The 21,157-nt window shown below is 41.5% G+C and overlaps 1 protein-coding gene across 4 annotated transcripts in view; it reads right to left on the reverse strand.

Moving 5' to 3' along the window:
• Positions 1–21,157, reverse strand: part of gabbr1a (gamma-aminobutyric acid (GABA) B receptor, 1a) — a 127,199-nt gene that overhangs the window by 29,346 nt on the left and 76,696 nt on the right. For all 4 annotated transcript variants that reach the window (XM_036135494.1, XM_012854389.3, XM_021311630.2 and 1 more), the window contains 4 exons: positions 19,641–19,886; positions 17,338–17,401; positions 16,508–16,585; positions 1,428–1,578 (listed from right to left, as the gene is read on the reverse strand). In XM_036135494.1, the coding sequence (XP_035991387.1) occupies positions 1,428–1,578; positions 16,508–16,585; positions 17,338–17,401; positions 19,641–19,886 (539 nt within the window). The remainder of the gene's footprint in view (positions 1–1,427; positions 1,579–16,507; positions 16,586–17,337; positions 17,402–19,640; positions 19,887–21,157) is intronic.

The raw sequence follows: 21,157 nt of genomic DNA on the forward strand, positions 1-21,157 counted from the left end.
TTGAGTTTTGTGCCCCACTTAATTCATCATGCCAGAGACACCTCTGGACATAGTAAATATAAATTACGGCGTAAAAAGTAATTATTACATCTGTTTATTCATAAAATTTGTCTAACTTTAGATTTTTTTTAGCATTCCTGATCCATTTTGGGTTTATTTTCTAATTTTAATGTTCCAAAGCCGAGGAGCGCAGCACAGACGAGTGTGTCTGTATTTCCTGACACACTTGGCTTCCATGTGACCACACGCTGGTCTCTGATTGGTCACTTTCTCCTAGGGGCATTGTGGCCAGTCGGCGTTCTTTGTGTCATCCTTCAACCAATCAGATTAATTCATCATACCTGTCAATAGAAGTCACACCCTGGCAGCTTAGAGACATGAGTCTCCCCCAAACACACGGAGTCAGACAACGACAACACAAATACAGGCGAGGGTGTCATCAGAGGAAAAAATCACACATCAATTTACTAAAAAACATATTTTACGAGGCTTTTGCTGACGTAAAAAGCAAAAAAAAGGAACTTGGACTGTATTGACCAGACTTAAAAACCCAACAGGAAACTAAATACTGTTGACAGATTTCTGTTCACGTTAACCTCTTCCCTCCAAAAATAATATGGCAGCACGACTTAGCATATAAATGGTGGTTCACATGTTTAGCCTTAAAGCAGAGAGATGTATTTGGATAAAATAACAAACACGTCTTATCAATTGTAAAGCAAGGCGGTGGAGTGTGGGGGCTTTGGGCTTGTTTTGCAGGAGGTAAACTGACTAATAGAGGCACTTTTTAAATTTATTTTAAGGTTTTTGTTCACAATTAAATGTACTGAATCCAGAGTTAAAGGTATCAATCCTAATAAATTTTTAAAAAATAACGCTTTAGTTCTATGATTTTTATGATCAAGTATTATTTAGATTATACTGAAGGTTAGCTAAAGTTTTCCCAGACAGTGTGAAAACATGTAGCTGAACCGATGACTGCTTCCTCGCAGGTATGACAGCGAGTGTGTGAGCATGCCAGCACACCTGTCCAGGGTGTTTGTATTGACTAATATGCTTAATAATAAAAGCTTTTTAAATGTATGTTATTTATACAACAACATTTAACTTCTAGGGATGATATGAGGCATTAATGTTCATTTTTTTGCCCAACATTCAACATCTGTCTTCAAATCAAAAAACAAGCAATTAAGCTAATTCCTCTAAAGATGTTGGAGACATTTTTGTTGTTGTTTCATGTATGGCTGACTGAGAGGAGAGTCAACACGAACTAGAGATAAATCATCTGGACTTCCCATGAACCCTCTGTGCAAACAAACAGAACTACATTAAATAAAAACGATAAGAAGAGGATAAGAATATTGTTTCTGATCCAGTGAATATTTCAGGTTTATCAGGATGGATGTGTCGGTGTTTTAGGAACTCACCGCACGTTGCCGTTGTAGATGTTGAAGGTCAGACAGACGATGCCGAGCAGGATGCCGAGCCCGGCGAAGACCGACACGGCCGCGAAGAGCTTCTGAGACAAGATCCTGAATACCTCCTGCACCACCGTTCGATCGGCCGGAGGCTTCCCACCTGAACGGGAAAAGAAAACACCGTGTGAAGTCCTCCTTCGTTCTTCTCTCCCAGTAAATATGGAAACAACTTTTACCAACCACCTGTGCTCAGACGTCAAAGCTCAACTGGGGTTTGACCTTTAAGACTCAAAGGATCAACTACACTAAATCGATGCTGCTAACATAAAGCTTTTACTAAAACAAGACAGTTTCTCATTTGCAAAGACACCCAGAGGAGTACGTCTTATTTTTAAACTGGGAGGAAGCTGGAGTACCCGGAGAAAACTCATGCATTCATGGGGAGAACCTGCAAAAACCATGCAGAAGCACCCTAGATTGGGATTCAAACCCAAGACCTTCTTCCTGCCATCAGCCGCACCATCGTGTAGCCGGAAAGGAAGCAGCAAAAAACAGAAAGCCATTGCAGCAAAATATGTGTAAAAACTCTCCACCTTCAGTCAAACATGATGTAAAACACAACAGGCGCACTTCAGGGTAGCTGGTAACACGCTTTTAAAGCTATTCTGCCGTATTTGCTTGTTTTTGCAGCTCATTTCAAACTCACGCAGCACAAAAAACACGATTTTTAGCCGGCTGTAAGCGCACCTTGGGACATTTGAGTAAATTTGACTATTAGATCTAATGCTATAGTTGCTGATGTAAACAGAATAAAATGCAACAAATAAATGAGGTAGTTTCCCTACAAAATGTCATGGGATTTTTGTGCACCAGCGCTGGGAATACAGTCTGTTGGATTCACTTCACTGTTTTCTTTCTGGCTGCAAATGGAACGCATTAATGCAAATAAAAAAGAAGATCACATATTTGCTGCTGTAAGCTTTTTCCAGCACGGTTATACAGTAATAACCAGATAAATAAAAAGAATGAATGATTTCTCTGCATGATCTCAGGTGTCGCGTGGATCTCCACTCCTGTTCACACACTTGAGACTTGAGTTAACGAAGCTTTTTAAGACCCTGTTTCCAGCGGAGGACCTTGGCTCCACTCTTCTGGGTCGACATTTCTCCAGCTGACTGAGGTTTGCATAGATTCCTTTCTGCAAAGCTTTCCTAACCTCCCACCAAGACAAGCTCTGGACTTTGACTGGACCAAAGCAAAAGACTGATTTGTTTCTTTACTGCAAAATGGGAGCTAAAAATAAGTAAAATCTTCTTGAAATTGGTGTATTCGTCCTTGATTTGAGCATCAGCCAGTGGAATAAGAGTTCTGCACTTAAAATGGGAACAATTCATCTCAATCTTCTCATTTCTACTGCTATCTAATTATCCAATTTTAGGGGGCAAAATGCTCATTCCATTGGCAAATAATTTTATTTACCTGCTCAAATCAAGGACAAATACACTAATTTCAAGTAAATTTCACTTACAGTTAGTTCTCTTTTTGCAGTGTTTTTCAGCCCTGATGTTACACTGCAAAAAGGGAACTAAAAGCAGGTAAAATCTACTTGAAATTAGTATATTTTCCTTGATTTGAGCAGCTAAATAAGACTATTTGCCAAAGGAACAAGTATTTTTACCCCTAAAATAAGATAATTAGATATCCTGCACTTGAAATAAGATGATGGAGATGAATTGTTCTTATTTTAAGTGCACAAATTTTATTCTATTGGCAAATAGTGTTATTTACCTGCTCAAATCAAGGAAAATATACAAATTTTAAGAACATTTTACTTACTTTTATTTCCCTTTTTGCAGTGTATAGACTCGCTGCAGGATTTGGATCATTGTTGCACTGAAGACCCGGTCATGTGACTGCAAAACTAACGCACATCATAACTCCTCCACCTCTGTGCTTGCTAGTTGGACCGGAGCTCCATTCAGGTGAACCTTTAACATTCAAAAGTTTTAAAAAAGGCTTAATACTGCTTTGCAAAATGACAAGGAGCCACAGTTTACGTTACCAAGATCATTGCTGAGGTCTCTCCTCCTTGATATGATGCTAACACCAGCAAATACACTGATGAGTAAATCAGGGCCTCATCCAAAACAGCATGTGGATCCTGCTTTTCTCTCTTAAATCATAAGGAAGCAGCTAAAGGCATTTTTAATTATGACGGCCGCCGATGACCCAAACCAGGCAGAGAACAGTGTCAGCGTGATGAGCGAAAAAGAAGAGCAAGAACTGTTGACTCAGGAGCTGTGTCCAGAAAAAGGAAAGCCACAAACATGTGCATACATCGCGTGGACCCTATTCAAAGTTTGTGTTGCTTCTTTTTACTATTTGTTCGTCTTTCTGACGTTATTAAATCTTAGTAATTTATCACATCACTTCTGACAAGCATTGGAGCCTTAAAATATATAAAAAAACGTCTTGCTTTCTTTTGTTTCGCGTCATTTTATTTGTAGATGTCTTGTTGCTATGTTGAGATAAAATTTTAACACAAGGTTTAGGTTTTAACATATTTATAATTACTGAAAGAAATAAAAGAAATAGAACCCATTTAAAACTCGCCTTTGTCAATTTTACATTTGCTCTGACACGTGGTAAAAAAAATAATACCCCCGTCTGACGCCTCTCTCTGGGTTAAGGACTAAAACGTTGGAGATTTAGAGTCCATAACAGAATCCATCCCATATATTGACGTCTTTAGTCGTACTTCACTGGTATTTTACCATCTACCCTGGTTCTCCTCTCTGTGACCGAGTTTAAAATGCATGAACAGCTGGGTGTGACAGAACCCTGACGGTCGTTTCTTCTGACGGGCAGAGTCTGTTTGGACCCCAAGTAGCTCCAGCTGGCCAGCACTTTGCTCTGTGTGTGTGTGTGTGTGTGTGTGTGTGTGTGTGTGTGTGTGTGTGTGTGTGTGTGTGTGTGTGTGTGTGTGTGTGTGTGTGTGTGTGTGTGTGTGTGTGTGTGTTTTAACGGGTGAACAGGTCAAGATTTTTTACAACCCAGCCAAGGTTAAAAGCTGCCCTGGAACAGCGGACCGGGTCACGTTTCTGCGCTCTCTGTCTGCGTCTGGCAGTTACACAACGTTGGCTACAGGATCGCCGTCTAGTTTAAACACGCAGGTCATAGCACTTAATTACTCCGATATCTGCCACGAGCTGCCACTACGCAGCAGAAAGCAGTAAAGAGATGCAGGCGAGCGTAAGAGACTGATGTTGGTGGCTGGTGGCTGCATAAGCGAATTAGAAAAATGCTAACTCTATAACGCTAATTGAGGAGTTAGCACAGGAAGTGGTTTGGTTGATGACACAGATTACCTGAATCAATACAAAAAAGTTTTTTTTGTTTTTTTTTTACTCAGGAAGAGAGGAAAAAGCCATCCTAACCAACCAGCTCCTATGTGACCAACATGTCTTTGTCTGATTAGTTTAATTCAGTGTTTTTGATTCGAGACCTCTTGGATGAGTCGCTTTTAGAGTAATTCAGGTGGACTGGACACTCCATGTTTTCTCCATTTGTGGATATCGGTTCTGTTCCAGGTTTAATGAAGTCTCACGCCTCCAAATGTCCATGTGAGCCTTTCCAGATCAACAGAGGTCAGAGTTTTTATTTCTGGTCTCTTCTTGGGTTTCTGCAGCTCTGGGCACCACGCGTTGCCTTTTGAAATCATTTAACCAACTTCATGTTGACATCAAAATCGCTGACTGACTGCTTTAGGGAGTCTGCATTCACCAGTGGCGAGCGTGCATATCAGAGCCGGGCCTCTTCTGGACAAACCGGGTTTAGTGAGACAGACCACAGCACTGCAGTAAAACCACTGCAGCAAAAACAGGAACAAATAAACGCCTTCATTCACCGCTTGAAAACTAAACCAGCGATTTAGGGAATTTGTCAACAATCTATAATTATGTCCCAAAGCTTCCTGGTGATTATTGTACAACAACAATCTACATTTTAGAGAAAAATAAAATGTATCAAAGCCATTCCATTTTCACTGAGTGTTCTTGCAACAATTTTTCCTTTCTGACTCCAGCTCTAGTCTCAAGGTGCTTTTATACAGAAGAGCCATAATGTCCAGCTGTAACAACGTGGCCAACACCTTTTAATCTCTGTGCTCATGCTGCCCGCTGTGTTTCTGTTAACGGCACCGCGGCAGTTTTACGGGCTTTTCCTTCCTCTGAGTCAGATAATATGCAAAGAACCAGGAACTAAGTCTGCATTCACAGCCTTGACAGTGGAAATTATCTCAGGTATGTCACCTTTTCAAGATAAAGGGTGAGGGGTAATGTATTTAGTACAAGAGCAAGAATAAAATGTTGCAGATAAGGGTTTTTAATGTTAAATTACTACTGAGTTTGGTTATAGAGACATGCACAGGCTCATAATAACGTAGCTGCAGCTAACATGAACAGGTTCATATGAACCATAGAGCGTCTACAGAAATCTCCGGCTTATAAATCAAATGCATCCGTTAAGAGAACAATATGAGACTTAGAGGTGTTAAAGCTGCAGTCTTGGGTTTAAATTCCGCCTTAGTTTCACCGCTGGTTAAATGAGGCAAAGACTATTAACAAGAATCAAGTCACCCACATTGAGTCTGAGTTTAACAATCAAAGTGCGAACCAGCTCTGTCTTCTCTGGCCAAACGCTGTTTCTATCAAAACAGGAGTCGTTTTTGCAAAGTTTTTTTTTTTTTTTTTTACATGTAAACAGAAATATTATAAGCTGTAAAGAGCTCCAAGTCTTGGCCAAACTTTAATAAGCTCCATTATTTTATTCACAATCATCCTGAACAGGGCACCAACAGCAGCCATGTTTACATGCACAAAATTTCACGATCAGATTAAAATGCATTCAGATTAAATAATCGGATTGTAGCATTTATATGTGCTGTGTTCTATGAACCTGGCTTTATTCAGAATAGAACCACTCTGACATGCGAAGTTATCAAATTCCCCTAAAACACAGAAGAAGAAGTACTTCTGTCTTTGCTAAACAACAAAAAATAGTAAACTTCTCCATGGCCGTGGTCCAGTCTGCCCCATATTGGTCCATCACTGGGTGGTTCAGCTCATCGGCAGAACAGACTTGTTCCTCCAGGTGGCGCTACAGAGCGTTTTTTTTTTTTTTTTTTTTTTTTTTTGCTATTACCAGCCACCACAGATACAGTTTCTCCCCCCAGGTGGTCTCTCTGATGAACTGCAGTCAGGTGACCCAGCATGTCTTCCTTTTGTGTAGAAATATGCCTTTATTTATATTCCGAAGAAAAATATTAATATTTTCCTTTGTTGTATAATTGTACTAAAATGTCTTCGTTGAGGACCAAAGCCTAACTCTGTGCTGTATAAAACAGCTCAGTGATTAAAGCTGATCCTGATTCACAACAAAGCACCAACAATTACACTCGACTGTATCACATCCAGCTGATGCAGCTCTGCGTTGCTGAAGGTTTCTGGGTTAAACTACATTTCTTCCTATCAGGTCAGCTGCAGACAGCTGTAGTGATTAATATTAATATTAATCGTTAATATTGCATTAGAGATGTTGATCGGCATAAACCCACATTTTCATCATCCCTCTGGATCCCAACGTCTCCTTCACTGGGAATCAGGTGTGAACATAAAGGACGGTGAGAGTTAAATGTAACAACCTATTGCACATATTGATACCATGAAAACGATGGTTATTCATCCAATTTTGCAGTTCTGATTGAAATTGGTTACTTTTTAGTTATTAAAATAAAATCGTTTTACATTAAGGGTTTTCTCTGGATGCTGCCAAAGCCCTGACTGTCTATTGCTGATGTGATTTTTTTTTCTTAGAGTTTTCCTGAAGAGTAATTCAAGATTTTATATTCCTGGTTAGATTTTATTATTCGCCCTTGCATGTTTTGTTTTATCTGCGCAGTCAGAAGGTTGTTCACTTTGCCCCTCAGCGCCGAGTAAAGCTCTCTGACTGGGAGAGCGAAACTCTAAATAAAACGCCAGTGGGTTTAGTGGTTAAGGAAAGTGTGTATTAACCACTAAATTATTCATGCTCGTGTAGCTTTACACCAGAAGTATTCCTCAGTGAGACAGGTTCAAACACGGCCAGATGGACAGGGAGTCTCTTTTTACACTCAACAGCCTCCGACTATCTGTCTGCATGATTCTGGGCCTGCCTGCAGATCCATGTGCGTTCATCTGAGCGCCCATATGCAAATGCGCACTAAATAAATCCCACACGCGTGTGGATCTAGACTTCAAGCATGAGCGAACATGTTCAAGAGCCTCCCCGCGGGAAGGCTTTCTGCATGCGCGGAGTGTGGCGTGTGTGTGCGTGTCGGAGGGGAAGCGGAGCAGGGGTGTCGGAGCTGCGTGAAGCTGATGTGTCAGATGTCAAAGGAAAGTGTCGGAGCGTCGTCCCTGCAGGGCGCCAAGACGCCCATCACGCTCTGTTTAGATGCTTGTCACCTCCGTCACACAGCAAGTACGGCGCTGGTGACATCTGAGCGAGAAGAGATTTTTCTCTTTTTAATAGCATGTAGAGTGTTACCTTGCACGTTGTCACATTGCCTAAAGAAGGAAGACCTGAAGGTAAAAACAAACCGCAAAGAAAAATGAAACAGGATCTGAAATAAAATTTAGGATTTCAACAAAAATCCTCCTCTGTGCATCCACTAATATGAACAAACGCTTATTTTCAAATTAGCCGTAACGCAGATTTCATTCACGAACTGCAGTTTCAGGCTCCAGCTCAACAGGTGGCGACACTGAGCCAGCTGAGCAACTTTTTACTGAACCAGTTTCACTCCTTCACATCACCAGTGTCAGCGTAAGTTAGTTTAGGATCTTCTTATTTATTTAGATGCTCTTGTTTTTGAGGTTTAAGACCGATTTTAGTGTCGACTGTGACCTTAGACAGTCCTTAAATCCCTTCTTAACACCCATCTCTTTTAACACAATGTGAGATGTTGACTTTCTTTTACTGCATTTTACTCTCTTTAATTTTATCACTACTTTTTTATATCATTTTTCTTGTTGTTTTGTGATTGATCATTTGTATCTTATGATTGTGTATAGCACTGTGGTCCTGAGGGTGTTTAAAGTGCTTTATAAATAAATTGTTATGGTATGGAAGGGGAAATGGCATCACTTCAAATACAGTTTCTAATGTCTAGACAAAAGTTTCTGAACAATAAGGTTACTGTTCAGGACCCAGGATCCTCAGGGACATTTTATCTTACTTTAGGATAACAAGATTAAATGTAAACAGCACTTTCATGGCTTTTTCATCCGCGCATCTAGTTTTGATCTTTGGGAAGAAGAACTTAGACAATCCCACCACCGTCTAGGGTTTTGTGTAACGTATATTCCTCAGTCATTGACATTCAGATGAATAAATTCCCCTCAGTCCTGCTCTGAAAGCTGATGGAGCGTAAACGTCTGACAGACATCTGCGTACGGGTCGGATGTCGAACCTCTGCCAAAAGATCCGATACAGAAACGATGCACAGACAGACTCAGCACGACACATTTCATCCTCAACAACAGTTTAGTCCCATTTGATGTTTATTTTCTCATGAATCTGACATATTGTATCAGGGGATTAAATGTAATCAATTCTCTCCACAGGAATATAAAGAGATCCTGGATACAAGCGGCTGAAATGAGCTTCCACTGCGAAGCGGATGTTCACAGCTTTGCTGATAGGGTGAGAAGCTCGGGTATCCTAAAACTAATCAGAGTCTGGGGAAGTATCTGATTATATATATATATATATATATATATATATATATATATATATATATATATATATATATATATATAGATAGATAGATAGATAGATAGATAGATAGATAGATAGATATAGATATATATATATATAGATAGATATAAATTGATCCCCATGATGAGCATGAAGCCTTACTTCAGAAGTCTTGAACATTCGTTTAGTGTTTATAGCCATTCGTTGCAGTTCCCCTCCCAAACAGCAGGTGTCGCACAGAGGAAATCCTCTTGCTCTGTCGCAGAATTAAAAGCCCTAAAACACTTATTTCACTAATACTCCGATCATATGAAGACACCCGATTCCCCCTGAAACTGCTCCCATCGTAGCCACACCTCTCCGTAAAGCGATACAATCTGCTGAATCTTCTCATCCATAATCTGTAGATCATTCAGCTTCACATCCAGATACTGAGGTTTAAATGACGTGTTTTTTTCCGGTGCTGCGATGCATCCCTCTCATCAGACGATACGTGATACTAGGCTTGTAATGAGACAAGCTTTAGGAATATTTTAGGTAAACTGGAAATATACATTTTTATTCAGTAATTAAATGAACACTCACTATGTTTTAAAGAGTCTCTATTTGGTGGACAGAAATGCTGTCTAAGTTGGACTAGTACACCTTGGCTGCTTTTTTTGTTTGTGCCCAGATGCTGAAAAGCATTGAAAATGCTCCTTTTATTTTTTTTTACAAATAGAATAAATGTTTTATAAAAAAAAATCTCAAAGTATGATCTAAAGGGTCTCTGTTCAGAGCTGAATTTTCCAGCTCAAGTTTTATTAGTGCAAGTATTTCAGATTTTGAACCAGAGTTGATCCGAACGCAGTCATTAATAAAACATGAAACGGGCTTTTAGTGCTGCTAAGCATATGCTAATTTCAGCATTGTTCTCAAGGCTAATGGTTAGCCAGCTGCGGTATTCTCAGTGTTTTGCAACTCATCTGTGGCTTCATCGTTTATCAGTCGACTCTGTCATCAATACTGAGGAACTCAAGAATCATTTCCTGTCATGTTTTAAACTAAGAGTCAAAATAGGTACAGAGTGTCCAGCTTAAAGCAGTTTTTTTATTATAATCCAGAGCCAACAATACCAGTGACATCATTTCTCCAGATGAAGATGATAACAGACAAGAAATGTGCTCTCTTTCATCGTTTCCCTACCTGAGTCCGGTAGACTTGGATGGATCGGGGACCAATAATTAATTTGTATCTGGTACGGTTTGCTTTCACGCTGCAGATTGTTATACTTTAAACATGGCGGGTGAGACGGCTCCACATGAGGCGCATACAGCTTCACTGAACTGATGTCACAGACGTCCAGCAAGGTGTTTATAATATAGGATTTACTACATTAGTAATATTGCCACATTACTGTTGTATTTACCCAGACTGCCCTGTCCTGTCGTCCGTTTCCTGCTTTTGGAGTGGCCTCCGGTCCGCTTAGCGTTCACATATGCATTCGAACCGCTCCAGAGTTCAGTTCAACTGAGCCGAGACTCGGGTTTGGAGGCGAGTCCCGGTTTTTATGTTTTGGTCCGCTTCAGAGTTCGATTGGGTGTTCACATCCCCCCAAACAAACCGACCTTTCTGAGGTCGGTTTGATTGACCAGAGTCAGATTAAAGCGGACTAAACAGGGCTGGTGTGAACGCACCCTTAGATCTCCCTACAGCCCTATTACTGAGCTACCTGTACATCTGTTAAAGCAAGCGCTGAACTTGCAGGTGTTTTACTTTAGTTAAAAGATCAAAATAGGAAGTTTTACTAATTTTATTTTCTAATTTAAACATCATAAGTGGAATTATTGAGATACTTTGGCATATTTGTGAGCAAATATCTTTATTTCTGGAATATTATTCACAAGTGGAGCTGAATCGCCGGCTAAAAGGTTTAGTGCATCTATACTGTAACTGCAGAAAATAATCTTTGAGATGATGTTCATTTATCGCCTGTATTTAGTTGAAATTCATTTCATATGCAAAAGGTTAGAGAGGGATTTTATTTTGAAGGACTGTGTTTAGGAAACTGGACTCTTACATCCAGGAAGTGAGAAGAGCAGTGTTTGGTCTAAACAAGGAAGAGCATTTGGGGACAAGCTTGGTGTTGAATGAGCTGCAAACCTTTGAGCACGCAGCCAACGAGGTTTTTGACTTGTTTTCTATAATATTAACCTTTGTAAACTTAATGTTGTGCAATGTATGCAGTTTAATTTTTCTTTGTTATATTTAGTTTTCACGGTGGTCTTGAGGCCTGACGATGGGCTTAAAGCTGCCAATAAACCCGAATGAGGAATCCATTTGTGTTTGCCGATGCTTCGAGGGAGTTACATCTACTTTTGTTTGTTTTCTGTTGCATCAGGCTGTCACTCACCACTAATTTTCAAAGAAACCTGGCGGAGCACCAATCAGTTTGTTTACTGTGCAGGAACATTTTTGATCTCAGCTTTTCAGTGTCTCCCTGCAGAACGCAGCTACAAAACCAGTTTTAAACAAACATCATGCTTTATGACAGGCAGGAGAAAAATATTAAAGGTTTTTAAAATCCTTCTAGGGTTCTTAAGAATCTTCCAAGACTTCTGAGGACATGTTGTCATCAAAATCGTCTTTTGTTTGCAGCGCTGACATGTTTCCGTTCATCTTTCAGCACTTATACCATGCAAAGCTGCACAATGCGCACTGACCTATCCTTTTTACACTTGATGTATGAGTTTTACAAGGTGTGTGATTGAGAGATATTCTCTTATGTGCTCAGTCTGAGGCGAGAGAAGTGTGACATTTATCATAATTCAACATCTAATACCTCTAAGGGTTGAATTCAATCATTTAGTTAAAAAGCTGCTTCACCTTTACATCAAAGTCAGAAACAACAGACAGCTAAATAAGCAGCCAGACGTGAGAATGAAGAATGCATTAGGGAGATCAAACCCTGACACAACTCGCCTGCAGATATCCAACACGACGCGACTCTGGGGTTCTTTAAGAAGAGCGCTGTGCGGTAAAAGTGTTCACATTGAGCCGACTAAGACGCCTGTGGAGGCTATATTCATGCCAGCTCCACATCCGGCCGGTGCTGCTAACAGACAGGCGAGCAAACGTGAAATGACAAGGCTCGTTCGACCTCAGTGCCAACTCCAATCTACATCAGCAAAACACTGGATTAGCTTTGGCTCATCTGGTCAACAGAACTCTGAGGCTGGCAGTCCAGCGGATGTACTGAACAGCCAGCCTGGTGTTATAACAGCCGAGGTTTAGAAATCACATGAGAAAGAAATCATTTAACATTTTTCAGCTGTCTAGTCCATAACAATTGTTTGGGTTTTAAAATGTTTCGATCTAGAAAAACAACTTTCCTCTTAGAGATATTGAAAACATGTCCTATGCTTACTTTAAATATCATTCATTTAGTTTTCCCCTTGCTGCTTACTACTATATATATATAGAGAGAGAGAGAGAGCTGGATGATATAGAAAAAAAAGATATTGATAAAAATTAAAATCATTGATGTCAATAATTATCAACAAATTCAAAACATGTATTTTAAGGGCAGCCCTGACCACTTTATGCTGTTGCTTAGCAACCTATTTTTAGATACAGACACACAAACACTGAATTCAAACTCAACCCTTTATTCTACCAACTTTTTATCAAAACTACAACTTTTTGAAAAAAAAAAAAAACGCGTGCTCTCTGAACTCTTTGAAGGAGGCGGATCTTGATTCCTGGGTCTGCGTTGTGATTGGTTGGGAGGATGTAATGATGTAATATTAACCTACATGGCTAGAATGCAAAAGGAAAGAAAACTTTTATTCTATTGAACTTTTTATTGACCCTTTTTCTATCATCGATATACGTCTATTAATCGATATATATATCGTTATTGATTATATATATATATATATATATATATATATATATATATATATATATATATATATATATATATATATATTCTTGAACAGCAATGATAAACTTCAAATTCAACACAAGGATAGTGGATCATTTTGTCAGTCAGGCATTTACTTAATTTAATTGTTTTAAGGGGTGACCATCCCTCCACCAGGTATCAGGAAAAGGGCAGTTAACCTCTCTGCAGTCCCCACACATCCTGCACACAAACAGTTTAGCCTTTTACCTCCAGGTGGCGCTACAGAACACTATTTACTAAGGCCAGCCGCCCCAGAGACAGGTTCTCCCCCCAGACGGTCTCTCTGAAGGACACTGAACAGCCAGAGGACCCAGATCGATACCGGGCTTATTAGCCCAAATATAACGAGGTCTTCACTTTGCAAAAACATTTTATATTTAGATACTGACCTAAGAAAATCGATATACATTAAAATATGTCTTAATTGTTCATATCCCTATACTTTAAATGTCTTTATTGAGAGAAAAATTAAACCAAAATCCAATGTTTCCATGCTTTCATCAAAATCCATGCTTGTGTCACAAACCTGGCAATTAAAGCTGGTTCTGGTTCTGAAGTGTATTAGCCTAGCTGACGAAATTATCCACTTTCATTGTGTAAAATTAAGCTCATTATTAAGTTTATCACTGTTCTTCACGATATATTTAGTTTGTTAAATGACAAAATAATTGTCTAGCCTATAAAGGCTGTAGGGCTCGGCTGGGTTTCAAAGTAAACCTTCGGTCGTATTTAACGGGCCGTCGATCATGGAGCGCTAATAAACAGCAGATTTGTGTTCGTACATGCGCCCAAATAAAGAACCACGTTTGATTCTGATGCATAAATATGCAAATGGGTCGATTTTACTATCATAATGAACACGTGACGGAAAGCTTAAGGCCGCATATGTGAGAGAACGGACGCAGGATATCTGAGTGTGTGTGCGTGTCAACTGTCCATTCAGTTATTGTGTTCGCGGCGCTGATACCCTCCTCCGTCCTTGATGAAAGAATCGGGACAGGGTGTTGCCATGGAGACCCTGCTCGGAAACAGTTGCCACAGCGATTAGAAGAAAAGCTGAGCTGAAGCGGTTGTTAGGGCGACCGCGCAGAGAGGGAGAGAGAAGGCGCAGCGTGATGCAGGGTGGCGGCGGCGGCGGCGGTGAGGGGTTGCCTGGTAAACCCGCGGTGAAATGAGTGGAGGGGTTAAATCCAAAACCGCTGTGTTTACTCCACCCTGCCAGCGTGGAGCAATTCAGCCTCGCACCCCCACCTCCCCTTCCCCCAGTTTTAAAGAAAACTTCCCCTAACCGGGTCAGCCCCAAAGAGCAGGAAATTACTCACTTCCTCCAAACAAAAAGATGTCACACCGAGGCCTCTTTATTTGGTGAACAGACAGAAAACAAAATCCGGCTGCAGAAAGGGAGGGCAATTTCTCAGCGGAGGCAATTAAGCATGTTTTGAATCATAAACAAAACTCACATCTGACACTTTGGAGGCAAACTCAGCCGGAGCTCAGCTGCCTGACACGTTAAGCCCTTTAAAAACCGCTTTAGAAGAGCTGGACACACACATACAGGTCAGCGATCCCTCGCCACGCGCACTGACCTGGAATCTGCGCCGTTTCAGGGCTCGGTTAAGCCTTGGCAGCCATCCGTCTCCTTAAAAGCCTAAAAAAAAAAAACGCAGCGTTCCGTGGGGTATGAAGGATTGATCGGTGACACCCTCCATCCATAAACAAGTGTGTCACCTCTCCAGGGAGGAGCCGGGCCAGTAAACGAGCACAACACTGGTCACGGCGTTGGAGGTAAGTCAACATTAACGGGTTTTCACGGGGAATGCAGGCTGCAGACCTTACAGTTGAGTTCACCGCCGAGGTGTCAGGCAAACAGGCTTGATTATAATCAAGCTATAAATAGCAGATTTAATTCATAAAATTGTTCCTGCTTGTTTAAAAAGTCAGTTCAGATCTGCAGCCGCTGTTAGACACGCTCTCTGTTGGTCATTAGGATCCTTTAAAATGCTTTTTTTTTTGCAGCATTTATCCTCAAAACCTGCTTTTTTTTCTCCTTTGTTTTATTTGATAGCTGCAGGAATTATAAAAAAATCACAACACCTTGAACATCCACTTCATGACCGGAGGGATGCGGTTGCTCAAACCTTTTATCAAACACTGCATCACCGGTTCAGAGAGTTTCATTTAGGAAACGGAGCTCCAGCATTAAAGACGGACAAGCTTCAAATCATGCCAATAATAGTCCTTCATCTGAAAAACATAACTACATCCAATTGCACCTAATGTGCATCAAATCTGACACAAATGCATTGATGGAACTCTTCCCTGGCCCGGTGTGATAAAATATCCGCCTGCTGCAATATGACTCAAAAACCATTTTCAAAAATGCGGCAATGACGATAATGAATGGTCATTTTTTTTGCCCAGTTGGTGTGGAGAGTTTTTTATTATTTATTTTTTTTTGTTAGGGGGGGATTGCTCCAGACTTAAAAGTAAAAAGAAAGATGGATTCTAATATTGAGAAAAAAAAAAACTCTGATGATTCCAGAGAATCATTGATTACACAGATTTCTTTTAGCAGAATATGTGATGCTGCCAGTTTACCAGAAACAACATGTGCATTATCTCTGACACATAAATGTGATTACGGAACGATCTTCCTGTTCAGATGGAGAAATTATCTGTGTAATGTGACTCTACAATCCTTTTCAAGCATGAGACGCTTTGATAACAGTACAACGTTTGAGCCTGCTCTGCCCTACCAAGCCATTACCCACAATCCTCCATTCCTGAGCATCACAATATTCAATGGAAGCGCTGAAAGGGACTGGATGGATGGATGGATGGATGATGGATGGATGGATGGATGGACAGATGGACAGATAGTGGATGGATGGATGATGGATGGATGGATGGATGGATGGATGGATGGATGGACGGATGGATGGACGGATGGATGGATGGATGGATGGATGGATGGATGGACAGATGGATGGATGGATGGATGGATGGATGGATGGATGGATGGACGGATGGACAGATGGATGGATGGATGGATGGATGGATGGATGGATGGATGGATGGATGGACAGATGGATGATGGATGGATGGATGAATGGATGGATGTTGATGGATGGATGGATGGATGGATGGATGGATGGATGGATGGACAGATGGATGATGGATGGATGGATGAATGGATGGATGTTGATGGATGGATGGATGGATGGATGGATGGATGGATGGATGGATGGATGGATGGACAGATGGATGATGGATGGATGGATGGATGGATGGATGGATGGTCTCCAGCCTGCAGGCGGAGCAACAAGCAGCAGACGTTGCGTCTTACCGATCCAAACGTCGTTGTTGAACCAGGAGAGGTTCCTCTGGGAGCTGTCATAGTAACCAATCTTCTTATAACTGCCTCCTGCAACATTTGGAAGAAAAAAACACAACAAGAGCTAATTATGACGCTCAGATATGTAATTTCTTCTGTCAGAGAGCGAGCAAACACGTATTTACACCACAGGTATTTCTGTCAGCGCGGCCCAGGAAAAATGAGATAAACAGCTAAAGTAAATGATGGATGAAAAGGTGCATGGGTAAGAACAAGGAGAGAGGAAGGAGAAGGGGAGGAGAGCTAAAAGCTTATGTGGCGGCGTTGACCGTGAATACTGATGAGCTGCAGGTTGGTTCAGGCATTCCAGTCAGCTCGTCTCATTGTGGATGTCAAATTACCTCAACGCCACGGCAGGAAATGGCAGACAGAGCGTTGGGGAAAAGGGGGCAGGATTATAAATTTTCATCCGTTAGGACGGCAGTGAGAACAGAGGTGGAAAATAATCCCCCCCCCCCCAACAACACCTTATCTTGTGCTGGGAAACTCATTAAGTCACTGGTGACAAATAGGATGCCGTTTCCAGAAACAGCTTAAAACAGAGAGGCGTTTGCCCGATTACAACGCAGCCTTAAGTCTGTTTGCCCGGACGTTTAACGGAGCAGCGCCAGGACGGCAGGAACGCTGCAGGAACGCTGCAGGAACGCTACAGGAACGCTGCAGGAACGCTGCAGGAAGCAGCTGAAATCTGCCGTCCACACAGAAACAAAAACGACGTTCTTCCTCCAAAGAGAGGCGCCTGCTGCCAGTTTCAGACACCGCAGAGGCGGGGAAGGGTTTACCTTGCAGCTGTTCGATGAGGGTCATCGCCATCCTGGAACCCTGGGCGTCAAACACCACGTGACCCTGGAGAGGACAAATCTAGGTTAGATCTAAAAAAAAAAAAGCTTGCAACTCTTGCAGTAATTGCACCAATTTATGCTGAACTGCTTTTAAAGACGACAGACAATCAGCTGCTCAGCTGGTAAAATTTAATAAAACACAATCATAAACCGGGCTGTTAGCATCAATTAGCATTTTACAGTCTAAACTGTACCACATTACAAGAAGGCTCCCCTTATAGCTATCTTATGTATATATATATATATATATATATATATATATATATATATATATATATATATATATATATATATATATATAATCTGTTAACTCATTCATTAGTGTTTATTATGCATTAACTAAGTGTGAGCTACAGTTTGTGTTTACATGGTAGCAACTTAGTCTCAAATGTTTATTATCAGCACATCCAGATTAAATATATAGATTCAATATGCAGCAATAAACCTGTTAGTTTTCTCTTGCCTCCACTTAATTCATGCATAATAAACACTTAGGAATGAGTTATAAAGTGGTTAAAAATTAATTAATAACTATTAATTAGCCATCTATAAGGGGAGCCTTATTGTAAAATGGCACCGTCTAACAACAGCTCCATAATCGCTGTGTGATTTTGATGTTTGAACTGATGGGCTGGGAGACGGTTGCACAGTGGTGCAGCAGTCAGCTCTGCATGAAGGTTGCATGTTCTCCCCGTGCATGGCTGAGTTCTCTCTGGGTACTCCTCTCAGAGACCTGGAACAGAACCGCTAGGTCCACGCAGACAAGCGGGCAAACTGGTCCAGGCTTGTCCAGACTGTGTATTTCCGGTGGTTTCGTTTTAGATTGCGAACAGCAGGAGGGGAAGTTAGAAGCCGTGTGTTCAATTGACTCCTTTCAAGTTCCCAACAAGGGCCTCCCGATGTAAATGGCACAGTGGGAATCGATACCAGAGCTTTCATAGTATGAGCAAATATTGATGCGATGGCAGAGATCTGTCAATGAGCAGCTGGAGAGCTGACGGTCTGATCAGATGCATTTCACAGGCTGAAGACTCCAAATTACCTCAGATCACCATGAGAGAAAGTTCAAATTCAGGCAGGATTTCTTTTTTTTTTGTCTGCTCTTCAGTAGCTGTCCAAAAAAATATTGTCTTCCACTGTCACATGTGCACGGCTTAGGGTGATGTAGAAATCTTCCATTCACGACTCAGTGCATCCCACACATGGTTATTACTCCAGGAACCACAAACTGTCCTGAATGTCCCCCGGAAAGGTGCTGAAACGTGAAAGGGGGGCCCTTCTCAGTTCTACCCGGCACCAAATCTGTCTTTTTCAACAATATAAAAAAGTAAAACTCCAGAATCCTTAAAATCACACACAGAATGTCCCTGCAAGCCGATTTACCAGGAAGATTATTGCCTGAATATTGAGTTCTACTGTTCTTCAATTATGCATTATGTGTTGTCATTTCTGCTTTAACTTTCTGTTCTCTCTCTTTTCTCTTCATAGTAGGTACACCTGGTCTGGCGTTCTGTTAACTGTGACATCATCCAGAGAAGACGGATCACCCGCTACTACCATCTAATGTAGAACAGATTACTAGATCAATGTGTGCTTCTGTGCTTGTTTGTCTGTCTTGTTGTGTCTCTGTTCTGTCTTCTGTAACCCCAGTCGGTCGAGGCAGATGACCGTTCATACTGAGCCCGGTTCTGCCAGAGGTTTTTCCTTCCCGTTAATGGGTGGTTTTTCTTCCCACTGTCGCTTCATCCTTGCTCAGTATGAGGGATTGCAGCAAAGCCATGTACAATGCAGATGACTCTTCCTGTGGCTCTACGGTTCCCCAGGAGTGAATGCTGCTTGTCGGGACTTTGATGCAATCAACTGGTTTCCTTATATAGGACATTTTTGACCAATCTGTATAATCTGACCCAATCTGTATAATATGATTGAACTTGACTTTGTAAAGTGCCTTGAGATGACATGTTTCATGATTTGGCGCTATATAAATAAAACTGAATTGAATTGAATAGTTTCACTAATTATTCCTGCTTTCCTGTCTGGGTCGGTTCAGCGGGGGAAGTCCTGGGGGGAAAGGGGGGGGGGATTTGAAATGTTAAGTCAGTGGATCAAATGCATCTGCAGAGACGGACAGCTCTGGAAAGTTAGGCTGATAAAGGTTTTAACTCCACGAGTACGAACATCTTCACCCCTTACAGGGAAACCCGTCTAATCTCCTCATTTCTCATCTTTTGGTGATCACTCACCGAAACCCCCTCGAAGGAGCTTGTGTTGAGCGCTCTGTAGATCTCTGAGGTGATGTCGTGGTTGTTATAGTTGAAGTCCTCCAGCCGTCGGCCCTTTGACTTCAGGGGCGCCACGGTCTTGTTAAGGGCCAGCGCCAGAGCCCACACGGCGTCGAAGGCGAGCGGGGCCTCCTGAAATCCACCCGTCTCCTCGGGGTTCTTACCCCCAAGACGAGACATCAAGGCACTGAGAAACTCCTGTGAAGTCTGACAGAAGAAGGGAAAGAGGACATCAGGGGTTGGTGGTGGGGGGATGCAACAGCAAAAGTCAAATCAAGTCTTAACGTAGAAGGCTTTTTATATAAAAGTCATTAACTGCGCTGAATGCAAGTAATCATGTGTTCAATTTGACCTGGGAAATTGGATTCCTCACCAGCCGCAGCTTCAAACTCCAACATGGCGGCCTGGAGTACATAAGGTGGTGATAACCGCAGTAAAAGTCTTTACTTACACTTTACTGGGTTCAGGTTTAATTAAATCAGTCGCACGCCACATGCTGCTTCACCTCTCCAGGTTTGCAGTCCTTCTGTGCGCTGGATGCGGCATTAGCTCGCGTATCTATAGTTAGCCGTGTCATTAGGCGCAACAATGAGCTAAACCCCTCGGGATTCCCAACTTGCAACTGGAACACAATTGGGTTGTTTAAAGCTTGATCTTATTCCTCAAACTGATTTATGACTTCTGAGGCAAATAAGTGAGTCGTGCTAACAACGAGGAAGGAGCGGCGGAGCTAAAAATGAACGGGTCCATCCCCGAGGACGCTACCAGACACCGGGGCAGTTAAGCTTCTCTTACCGCGCTGATCAATCACTTTTTCTTTTCTTTTCCACTATAAGCTTCTACGGCTACTGGGGTTTAACGTCACCTGAGTCCCCAAGAACATCTGGACGTCATTTCAAGACCAATAGTTTGACTCGGTTTTAAATATTATTTACCGAAGCAAAGTTAACTAACTTTCACTGTAAATGCCATGTTTGTTCTCACCTGAGGAAACCTGGCACCAGGACAGCGTGGAGAACGTCTGCAGGGCAGGAGATCTGTCCTCAGAACCTCTTTAATTGTTTATTTCAGAGCTGAGCCCATTACTCAAACTTTAGCCAACTTTAAATCCGCTAACCGAAGAAGCATTAGGGCTAAAAAGTGCCTGAAAGGTTTGGAGGTGCAACAGCCAGGGCAGCTGAATGTTAGGAGGGCATGCAGTGATGTTGGTGAATGTCGCGTTAAGCAGACAAATAATTGACTAAACGGCGTTATTATTGCCTTTCTGCTTTGGCTTCATGGAAACTTTAAACTCAGAGAGATTATCCAGCTACTGGAAGATATTTCTGTCATTATTTTAATTTCCACAGCATCATTGTTTTGGAGAAATAAAGTTGCACCTGGTTGCATTTGATGCCTTGGCTGTTAAATAACTTGATTTTAAGTTCCCAATCTGCTCCTAAACAGTTTCTGCGTTGTCTTCACAGACACAGAGACTT

The sequence above is a fragment of the Fundulus heteroclitus genome, chromosome 3 (assembly GCF_011125445.2).
Source record: "Fundulus heteroclitus isolate FHET01 chromosome 3, MU-UCD_Fhet_4.1, whole genome shotgun sequence".
Lineage (NCBI taxonomy): Eukaryota > Metazoa > Chordata > Actinopteri > Cyprinodontiformes > Fundulidae > Fundulus > Fundulus heteroclitus.